This window comes from Xiphias gladius, chromosome 16 (genome assembly GCF_016859285.1).
Source record: "Xiphias gladius isolate SHS-SW01 ecotype Sanya breed wild chromosome 16, ASM1685928v1, whole genome shotgun sequence".
In the NCBI taxonomy this organism is placed as follows: domain Eukaryota; kingdom Metazoa; phylum Chordata; class Actinopteri; order Istiophoriformes; family Xiphiidae; genus Xiphias; species Xiphias gladius.
Window position 1 is genome coordinate 570602 of NC_053415.1, and position 11567 is coordinate 582168.

At 38.6% G+C, this 11567-nt stretch overlaps 1 protein-coding gene across 2 annotated transcripts; it reads left to right on the forward strand.

Moving 5' to 3' along the window:
• The first annotated feature begins 5532 nt into the window (after positions 1-5532).
• Positions 5533-6642, forward strand: LOC120801694 (complement C1q-like protein 2). Of its 2 annotated transcripts, XM_040148871.1 has the most exons (3): positions 5533-5818; positions 5876-6120; positions 6463-6642. In XM_040148871.1, the coding sequence occupies exons 1-3, from the start codon at positions 5539-5541 to the stop codon at positions 6640-6642; spliced, it is 705 nt and encodes a 234-aa protein (XP_040004805.1). In that variant the 5' UTR covers positions 5533-5538. The 2 variants fall into 2 exon arrangements, with proteins under 2 accessions (XP_040004805.1, XP_040004804.1); XM_040148870.1 differs by having other exon boundaries at positions 5536-6120.
• The last annotated feature ends 4925 nt before the right edge of the window (positions 6643-11567 follow it).

Genomic DNA, 11567 nt, shown 5'->3' on the forward strand with positions numbered 1-11567 from the left:
ATGTGCCTAACATAAGTGGAAGTAACTGTTTGCCAACATGTTCACCATAACAACTTCATGAGGTGATAATATGTCAAGGTTGTGCTCACAGCTTGCTGCACTGTCCCCAAGAGGCAAAAAAAAAAAAAAAAAAATCCTGTTATTCGCAAGCCAGAAATGGCACTATTAAGTCAGATTAAATCTTTAGTAAATCTTTTTTTTAAAAAAAACTAAACCAGTGAAATTCATCAAGGTGGTAAGCAGCTCCCACAAAGTACCAAAATATTGATTTTTATGTGGCTTTGATTAGGGAAGACCTCAGCAAGAAAAGTCCAACATTAAACTGATATACAGTATGTTGATTTGGTGACAGTAGTCCTACCCTATTTATTTTCTATACAAATCACACAGTACTCAACTAAAATTATATACAATTTAATAAGGCCAATGCATTAATATTATTGAGAAAGGAATGTAAATGTTACGGACTGAGATATGAAAAGCTGATTATGTAAACTGCCATTATATATGACAACAGCTTTGGTCCTTGAGGCATACAGCAGATTTTTCTATTGAAGGTATATGATTCTAATGAACAGGCCACTTGATAAACAAGCTGCAGCCAGTTTGTCAGTGTGTGGCTCTCTGACCTGAGGCAAAATCAAGTATATATAGAGGAGCAATAACACGCAAGCAGAAAGGGACCCAGGCACAGACAGATGTTTTCGTAGAGAGACATACAATATGCACAGAGGGTGAAATAAGATCTTATTACCTAAACAGGGACATCAGGTGGAGCAAAACACTCTCTCAGCCATTTTTGGAGGTCCCAACAGTAGGTTTTGGTTTTAGTACAAGATCGAATCAAAATTCAGTGTTGAATCCAATTAATGAATCTGAATCCTTTCAAATCCCTCATCTAATGTATTAAGGTTTAGTGGTCAACATTTGTTAGTAATTACAATATCCAACAAAACTGATATATCAATAAAATTTTAAGTAATTTCAAACGCTGTCCATTTAATATAATTTTATTTGGTTTTAGCCAAAGCCCAAGAAGAATGAAGCCAATTCACTGAAAAACAGAGCTGTTTGACTGATTAAACTATAATGAAAGGTCCATATTTAATAACCAGTAAAAAAAAACAAAGCCAGTAAACACTTCATTAGTAAGATTCCAATCTTATAATTTTTTAATATTTTGTATGTCCGCCTTTATTCTTGATGACAGATTCAATCCTTCTGGGATGATGATGGTTGATACCAGTCTAACACAAATCTGTGGAGAGATATTCTGCTTCTTCACAGATGTGTCATCTACACCTATCTACACCCTACACCTTTTGCACTCATGCAGCCCAATTTCAGCACACTTCCAGTTCCATGTTTCAAGGTCAGCAAAATGCAGTCACTGTGCTATTCCTGTCCATACCTACACCAAACATGCTGGACCCCTTCTGATCCATACAAATTTATTTTAGTTTCATCTTACCAAAGAATGTGCTGCCAAAATTAATCAGTTCATTAATCATCACAAATTTGATCTTGCAGTTATTTGCCATTTTGTTAGTAATGGTTTTCTTAATGGAAGCCGTCCCTAGTGGTTGACTTCATGCAGCGTCCTTCTCACTGTCTGATCAGTCACTGAAACACCATTTTCAACAGATAATCCTTTTGCCAAGTCAGAAGCTCTTACCTGTCTGTTTTTCAATACAAGTTTGCGTAATTAGCAAATTGTGCATGGCGTATATTCCTACACTTCCTAACCACTGCTGTGTCTCAGCTTACGTTCCATAGCCTGCTGATGCTCTTGTACCTTCTCCCATCTTTGTGAAGTCTCACAATCTGGTTTCTTACTTATTCAGGTAGTTCCTTACCATGTGGAGCCATTTTGCATTAGACACAACCCAGGTCAAAACTGAAGAAGCTGTGGTGTTCACAGGTTCTTTTATAACCTTGTTCATGCAGTTAGGCTTACGTAGAAATCACAGGTATACTCACTTATGTTGCATTGAGGTTGTACTTTTCGGCCTGTGTTTGCAGTGTATCTAACCTGTTTGTTTTTAATTAAACACAAGGACACATACTCTACACTTCAATTTAAAAATAATACAGTTATTGTAAGATACATACTGTATTTTGAATCATTTAACATTTTAGTGATATTGTATAGGGGTATTCTCACTTTGTTGTGTACTGTAAAGTAAAAAATAACTGAAACTTAAAGAATCTAGACTGATTTTTTAAGTTTCAGTTATTTTTAACTTATCAGTATTCAGGTTTTGTTGGCTGAGAAGGCGGAAACACTACAGCTTTTTCTTATTAATATTCACAACCTATAGCTGCCTTTCTCCACAGAGGGGAAAAAAACACTAATTTGATGTGAAATCATAAACCTTAATGTGAATGAATTTCAAGTTTAAATATGATACTGAAAGGAACTACAATAAAATATATGACACACTTAAAGCTAAATTTGTATTATAAGTGTTTTAGCTGTTCTTGATGGCCACACCTGAAGATATGGCAAAACGCCTGCTATCATACAAAGGGATGAAATGTGATGCACGGCTGCTGCACTCTATTGTACTCACAAATGTGATGGGGGCACTTCTTTAATGAAAGAAAAAGAGAGCTTGAAAAACAAGTTCAAATCCGGCCTCCTAACTCTGAAAGATGTAGGTTTGTTTGCAGCATCCCTCATATTACTTTCAGCTGAACTTTAGAATGCACTTCCGCACAGGATGAGGACTGTGGATTTCATCCAATCTCTTTTACAGTGTTGTGTCAATAGGAAGGGATCACTTTACAACCAGTATGAACAGTAAGAAGGATTAATGATAACAGCCACCAATAACTAAATATGGCATATAAGCATTGTACTAACATAGATTAGAAATAATCTGCACCTTTAATTTAATGACATCTATAAAGGAAGGTATAGAAGCAGTATCTGTTTGTGTCATTACAACCAAAAACCATGTAATGTAATGTAATGTAATAGATACTGTTTGGTAACAAAATGAAGGTACTTGGGTTTCAGGTTGTGATGTTGTGTATGGGGATGACTTTGGTCTAAATGAATACCCACACACACACACACACACACACACACACACACACACACACACAGACACACACACACACATACAGACAGACACACAACTATTATGCATTATTCAATTTAAAAATATCAAGCTGAGAGTGAATCTGTTTTTTTTTCAACTTGTTTTCAAATCCACAAGGATGCTAATCACCAACATAGAATTATTTCATTTGTGCCCATCAGGCAGTGTGGTAACACTGTGGGGCCTCTGTGGCTTCCTGCTTGTTTGTCAGTACACTTGTGTGCATAGATTGTGTTCATGGATCTGTTTGTGTCATGCAGCGTCACTTGCGCCTGTGCTTTTGTGATCTGTGTGTGTGTGTGTGTGTGTGTGTGTGTGTGTGTGTGTGTGTGTGTGTGTGTGTGTGTGTGTGTGTGTGTGTCTGGCACTCATCAGCAGGGAGGGGGAGCTCTGGGGAATTGACATGGGCGCTTTGTTAGCTGCTAGCTTAGCCTGCTGAGACAAGGGGATATGAGAAGTTAAATCCCGGATCTGTGAAGATAAGGATTAGTTGCTCCTGACAACAGAAGGCAAGTTGTGCCTCTGTAACAGATTAGACTAGCAGAAAATTGACACCAGCCAACTTTTAGATGCCTCCAACTATAAAGGCTCTTTCTCACCCAGAATCTAAAGGTGGTGGTGAAGGGCAGGGAGGGGCTCCCAAAGGCCTTTGCTGTCCTCCAGAGAGGGACCCCTGAGCATGAATTAATTTGAAATCAGAGGCCAGATGATGTAAAATCTGTCAGGAGTCAAGTCAATGCATGAAAAACACACAAAGAGATTCCAGCATTTATTTGGCCACTGGTGAAGTGCAAGAGCTTCAATGTCCACATCAGACCAAACAAGAGCAAAGTTTTCAGCAGCTGGTGTTGAGATGAGACTGCTCACCTTGTTAGAGTCAGAACTTACATTACAATTAAGGAGATGAAGGCAGAAAAGTCTGAGACAGATATAACAAACCTGGGCAAATAAAACCAAAAAATATCTGACTGCTTAGATACCACTACTAGTAAATAAGAAAATAGTTTTGTTGTTGTTGTTTTTATAATTTTACTGAACCAACTCTTTATGGGAGGTTCCGACTCAAACAAATTGAGCCCATAATGATCAATACATGTTCAGCAGAAGGTATGTTCTCTGACCTGGTCAGCAGTCTGATCTCATATGAGTAGAGGGTGAAACAAAAGGGAAAGTATACAGTATGTGTCGAAACATGTCACGTATATTAATGAAGCAATACTTTAGTGATTTAGTATTGTACTTCCATAGAGTCAGGGGACTCACAAGAGACAGACTGAAGAAAGAATTAATTTATCAAAAATAAATAAGTCAAAATATAGTCTGTATAGGTTAAGCTCCAAAAACACTGGATCCTGCATTTCCATACAAAGCAGTTTTAAAATGTATGTATGGTCTGTATCTAGGTTTTTAGTTTTATTTCAGTTTTTATTTACCTCTTCTGTTGTCGTTTTTTTGTTTTGTTGTGACTAATGTGACATGACTGCTGCTCTCTTTGTCTATCTATCTGTCTATTTATCTATCTAAATCAGGTTTTTTCAATCCAAGTATTCTGTGGTGGATTCTCAATATATATTTCTATATATATGCATAGAGGGGACTTATGTCACGTTTGGTTGTATTGTTGCACAGATCAAGCGCTTCTAGGGGCTTTTCTAAAATAACCTTGAGTTTTAACTAAACAGACACAATTCCTCTGTCGTTTTTAGAAGTTCAAGTTAAAGTATAGACGGTATAAGATGAATGGATGAATAGAAACACCTTTCCATGCAAGTTGAACATTTGAACAGCTCCATCTGAAACAAGTTATTCACCCCCTCTTCCAAAAAACATAACTAGCATTAAGATGAAGTTTCTGTGAACGAGGGAGATAAGAGGAAATGTCTCACAGTCTGCTAGAAATTCAATGTGTCAGTAATGCGCCCTGATCCTATTCGCTTGAAGCAATAAGAGGGATTTATAATTCATACATAAAGATGACATGATTATTTTTGCAGTCTTAATCCAAATTGCAATAGGCTTTGTCCTAAACTTGTTACGTCAGTGGCTCTCGACTCCCCTCACTCTTTGTGCAGACGAACAAAACCGCTGGAAGCTTCTTTCTGCTCGGAGATTCGCCGCGTCCAGCCATGCCAAAGCTAACATTTCTCCTGTCAACTGTGTGAAGCCAAGTGACAGTGGCACCGCGCTAAACGCTGCGGGGTGAACTTGGCTTTAGGCTTACAACGTGTTTCTCTCTCTCTCTCTGTCCCGCTTTCTCGTCTCTTAATCCTTGGATTGAGTGACTCCGTTTTGGTCCACTCTCTTTTTGTCGTGGCTTTTAGCGCTCTCTTCACCTTCCACCATTACGTCCCAAAGCAAAACGGACTTTCTAGCGTTTGTTTCTCGGACTCTCCAGAGGAAGAGAATCGTCGCCGCTGTAGTCGGCATCGTCATGGTTTTGGCGCTCTTCATCGCGATTCCTCTGCTGGTGCAAACTTCCATGACCGATGCGCACTACGAGATGATGGGGACCTGTCGGATGATCTGTGACCCGTACAACCCCAAACCGAGCGCCAAGGCTCTGGAGGTCATGCAGGACCTGAGTGCCATCCCTTCCCCGACATTTGTTCAAGGGACCAAAGGTGAGCCGGGTCGGCCGGGGAAACCTGGGCCGAGGGGCCCGCCGGGCGAACCGGGGCCACCTGGTCCGCGAGGGCCGCCGGGGGATAGAAGTGATTCTGGAAAGACGGGCTATCCCGGTGTAGTGGGCACAGCGCGGACCGAGACAGGCGGAGGTCTGGGCTCTGCTATCGGCGGGGCAAAGATAGCGTTTTATGTGGGTCTGAAAAACCCTCACGAGGGATACGAAGTGTTAAGGTTCGACGACGTTGTCACGAACCTGGGGAACCACTACGACCCGACAACCGGCAAGTTCACATGCCAAGTATCTGGGATTTATTACTTCACCTATCATGTGCTGATGCGCGGAGGAGACGGGACAAGCATGTGGGCAGACTTATGCAAAAACGGACAGGTACATTTTCCCTTTGTGTTCCCCTGAAACCTGAGATATGCACGTGCTGGTTAAATAAATTTATTAAGATTCTTGGCTCGTGTTTCAGTAAGCCCTCCACTCCACAAGAGAGAGAGCAATTACGCACTCGAAATATCGAAAATCCATGACCGTGGTGTGGATATTGGTTCTTTATTTTATCCCAGTTGTTCAGTAAATGTATATCATGCTGAGTCCCCGAGCCTTATCGTAAACTGTGATATTACTGTCAGGGGTTTTATGGTTTGAGTAGTTTCAGGGAGCTGGTAATACTGTACTGGGGGTAAATATTGCTGGATCAAAGCTCTCTCTCTTAATTTCCAGGTCCGAGCCAGCGCAATAGCGCAGGACGCCGACCAGAATTACGACTACGCCAGCAATAGCGTAGTCCTGCATCTGGACTCCGGGGACGAGATTTATGTCAAACTGGACGGTGGCAAGGCGCACGGCGGAAACAACAACAAATACAGCACGTTTTCCGGTTTCCTTTTGTACCCAGACTAACATCAGATCTCTCCAGTATGGCACGTTTATGGACCTGGTACTGAAACAAACTGAAATAAGTGAAACTATTATGATAAACAAATTCAACTAATTATTCAGAAATACAGTAACCTCAGAGTTACCCCCCCCCATGTTTTGAGACTCTGCTACCGATGAACTGCTTCCACAGGATAGATTTATAGTCTATATTTGCAGTGAAGGTGTTGTTAAGTTTTCTTTTTGTGATTTTTGTGGAGTTGAGGTTATTCATTGCCCTGTATAGGGGTGTACTGAAACTGAACTGAAAAGGCCTTGATGACCACTCCTGTATACCGAGGACATTGTTGTGTGACGTGATGCTATTTCTGCTTGAAAGTGTGTCTCACAATATATATATATATATTTGTATATATATATAGTCAACACATATTTATGCACTTATGTATATATTTATTTCAAAAGAAATTGAAATTAACAAACCCATAATAGCTGTAGGCTGCAATTAACTGTTCATCCAGTGTTGCAAAATGTTTCTATATGTCTTCATATTCCAGTATAAAGATTGGTCAGTAATTTCAATAAATTATTATGTTTTCTAAGCTAGCGTGGAATTTTGTGGCTGTCAATAAGACCACCAAGGTGCAGACAAAGTGGAACTGAGGCCAGATGATCCCTGTTATCACTAGACAATCTGATTGTACAGCAGGATGTGGGTTCGAGTTAATGGACAGAAGATGTTTTCAGGAGACCCACAGGTAAATCATTTCATAAAAAATATCTTTTCACAGTGATTTCACTTCTGATGCCAGAGTTTTCTAATCAGCCAGTTTTGGGGTTCTGTATTCTTGCCTCCTGATCTCAGAATCCACTTTGTGTGTGAATAAATGTGTGTTATGTACAGAGGTGAAATGTAAGTACAATGTAATAGGTACAATTACGTCAGTATTTCACTTAACGTACAGTTTTGGAGTACTTGTACTTTACTTGAGTATTCACATTTTGTGCTACTTAATAGTTCTATCGCATTACACTTTCAGCGGTAACATTTGATAAACTTCTAAAATACAACACATTGTTAAAGATTAAACCATTGGTCCCAAACCTTTTTGCCTCGTGACCCCTTACAATAAAACATTTTCCAGCTGGCGCCCCTTTTTACATTTCAGATGTCTGTGAGTTATAGCAGCTTTCACCAGCAAGATATTTCCCCTCTAAATGTCTCACATGGTTTCATTTAAACAACAGTTTGAGGCCCAAAGATGTAAAATGATCAAATATTTCTCAAGAATGAAAATAAAGATTAGAAAAAAGTTTAAAAAAAAATACATGTCTAGCAGAACTTTGTCTTCTCAACCCCTCATAATACAATACAATACAATACAATACAATACAAAAACAATGTAACTGTATATGAAGTAGCTACAAAAGTGAAGTGTTATTTATGGATTGATACATCAGCATTAACAATCTAAGATTGTCATATATAAGCATATATAAGTCAAAGGGACATTTTACTACACAATAAGTACTTTTACTTCAACATTTAAACCACATTTTGTTGATAATACTGATGTACTTTTGGTTAAGTGTGAGTCTGAACTCAGGATTTTTACTATTACACTCCTGCAAGTAAAAGTCCATTTTTGTCATGTTAACATGAGTATGTTAACATTGTTGTATAAGTACCTTTACTCAAGTGAAGTATCTGAGTACTTCTTTCACAACTGCAGAAATGATAAAATATAGAGAGAGAAACAAAGAGTACACTTTGTGTGTGTGTGTGTGTGTGACAGAGAGCTTGAATGCGTGTGTGACTTCCTTGTGTGTGGGTGTAAGTGACACAGATAGATGGCTCTGTTGTGGGCATACAGCTCTGCATGCATACCTTGTGGTGGACAGCAACCCAATCTGGCTCTGATAAATGTTGAGATGATGTTTTGTCTCAGCACCTCCTGCTTTATGAGTGTCCCATAAATTAAGTCAACAGCTCAGTACACACTCCAGGACGAACGTTCTCGTTAAGACGAACCTGGACTTGGTGGATGCGGGACACCGGCAGCATGTTAAGCACTCACTTAAGATCCTTAAGGCATGGAGTGTCACATCCTGAAGGTAAACATGCGTTATTCACCCAGCCAGCTGGTACCTTGAGTCTCCAGCCTGCTTCATGTTTGTGCAAGCTTGCAGAGGTTAATCAAGTTAAACATTTGAAGATGAGCCCTTTTGCTTATCATGGGCTCATTCTGCAAGTGTTCTGCTGAGAAGTGCTGACGATGAAAATGTCACTTTCACTTGTGATCATACAGAATTGTTCCCCTGTCCATAGGGTTTGAAAGGAGTCTGCTCGAAATTTAAGATCTTTAATGTTTTTAAAGATGTGTTTTTAAAGAGTAGTGGGAACTATGGTAGCTGGTTTAACATCAGAGACTGGTTCTGGTCCTCCTTGTTCTTGATGTCCTGCTGTGTAAAGTCTTGGACTGGCTTGTTTATCTCTGTTTCACCCTGGTTTGTTGTTCCAGCCGTGACCCTTTGCTAAATTTAGATACCTTTGTCTGGTATAAGTGTTGATATGTTTGCTATAGAAATAAACAATGGCTGTGTCTTAAATTGAATTGTAGATATTTTATAATCTGAAGGACTTTCTGGCTGTCGTTGTGTATTCCCATTTTATTATTACGTCTTCCTAGAAGTACAAATATTAGGGTAACCAAGCTTTCATGTTTTGGGATAGCCTATGATGTGAATGACTGAATTGCAAGTACTGTATATTTTATCCTTTTCCCCACAATGTTTCTGACCATGTCCAGGTAAAACATTACAGTTTGACTTAATCCTGATTGGTGTCTCAAAAATGTCTTTCCTCTAAACCAGTGACTCGAGGCTTTTTTGTGGAAAGCCCTGAAATGAAGCAGTAGTTTGTTGGCTGGTAGTAGTTGACTGGCACAGGGTATTCCTTGTATTTGTTGTTTTAAGGCTGTTAACATGTGACCAAAGAAATCTCAAGCTTGGGAAGAAGAATCAGGGCCTGTAATAATGGTTCTTGAATTACCTGCATTTTTATGCCTATGTTTTAAATTTTAAACTGTTTATAATTTCAAAACCCTGTTTTCCTTACTCCTGGCCCTACCACAGTTAAGTTAATTATACTTTAATTACAGAGAAGGATAAAGGCATTTTGTATTTTTGTCTTTTTAATTAATTTTTTCAAATACAGTAAGACATGGGCTTTAAGACAGAAATTCACATTATCTCCCCTTCAACATATTTATAATGTGTGTACAAAACTTTAGGTTGATGGACACTGAGTTATGACTTCAAGAACACAGTGCTGAGCAACACCAGCAGTTTTCCAAGGTGCATTACAAAACCTCCAGAAAACAGCCCCAAAATGTGCCCAGAAACTCCCCAGATGTTGCCACACACTGAAAATTTACTCAAATTTTATGTTTACCATGAAAAATGTTAATATTACTTAGATTAATGTTTTACATTATAGTTTCATCATAGAGTCATTGAATCATGTCTCTATTCTCAGCCAAAATGGCTTCTGTCTCACACGCTTAACTGGCTCTAATTATACTTCCTGTTCACTTCAAAGGCTGTAAATACATGCTTAGAAAGGCAATTTTATTGGCTTCAATCCCTAAATGGTTTCATACTGCAGAAAATTTACTAGATGAATCTAGCTGGCAATTAAAAACCATGTAGGGCATGTGTAATGGTGATTTTTTACTACAGGCTAATTTCATTAAAAAACACCCATAGGTCTGCCATTTTTGCTTGAAGGGAGATGCTGATTAATTTGTTTTGCACCTGGGCATGTACTGATGTATATAATACTAAACATTATACGTAAGTCCCTTGAATTCGTCTGCACTGGCATTGTTAGGTTAACACAAGAAAGGAAACTATGGAATTCAACTACCTATATTCCTGTCATTTATACTTTGGTTTGGACCTACATGAACTGGTTCAATCAGTGGTCCTTTGTTCTTCAGAATGAGCCCCCAGTTGTCTATGGATGTTTCTTTTTTGCCCCAAAAATTACGTTTGACAATGGTGAGACAAGATAGCCACAAGCTAGCAGGTAAGAAGCTACCTGCCCTGTGCTACAACATAAAATTTTGTCATTTCTATATTGTAAATCTTGTCAAACATTAGACAGTATAATCTTAAAGAGGAGATTCCAAGCTTTCAAACAAGGTATTACAAAAATATTTTCATGTATGAAAATATGAATGTATTAATATGCCAATGTGAAAAAATATAAATTATGAATTATTATATGTAAACCTTAGAGCGTTGGTGCTCTCTGAACATTAAAAGGTTAAGGACATTCTGCAGTTCACATAAGGGAAATGCTTCTCACATGGCTATGATCAAAACCATCTCTGAGGTTCTAGAGAGACTTTGCAATACTTCAGAACAAGTTTTCATTAAAATAGAATACTTGGAGAATTGGTCCTGACAAAACATAATGATTGCTGGCAGGCAGCTGCAGCAGTATTCGCGCTGGCTAAAATGCCCTATATAGTTTTAAAATTCCTTTTACTTAGGTCATTATCGGATTTCATCGTACCAAAATAAAAATTTTTGTCCTTTGAAGTCTGATCGGTTGATGTTCTTGTTCAGTAGATCAGTCGCAAGTTCATCAGGCCAACATGTAGAAGAAAAGGGAACCCAACTGTCCTTACTGGAAATATAGTGGAGTGCAGTGGATGGGCCATTTGTGCACCTGCTCTGAGACAGCAAAAGAAGTTTGAGCAGTATGTGTTTTTTTACATAAAGCTTGGAATTAGATTTACACAAAGCTTTCATTGGAATTGCATTAATATGCAAGTTTGACATTGACTTGCTAGTCAGTCAATAATCAATAGGCAGTGCAGAAAAAAATGACATCCACATTAGTACCTGATTTCAAATTAAATTAATTTAAAATTACAATA

What these genes read in the sequence shown, in the direction of transcription:
- LOC120801694 (XM_040148870.1), top strand. Translation starts at nt 5,539, where the DNA reads ATGGTTTTGGCGCTCTTCATCGCGATTCCTCTGCTGGTGCAAACTTCC. An exon ending in ACTTATGCAAAAACGGACAG is followed by an intron (nt 6,121 to 6,462) that starts GTACATTTTCCC and finishes CTTAATTTCCAG; the next exon opens with GTCCGAGCCAGCGCAATAGC.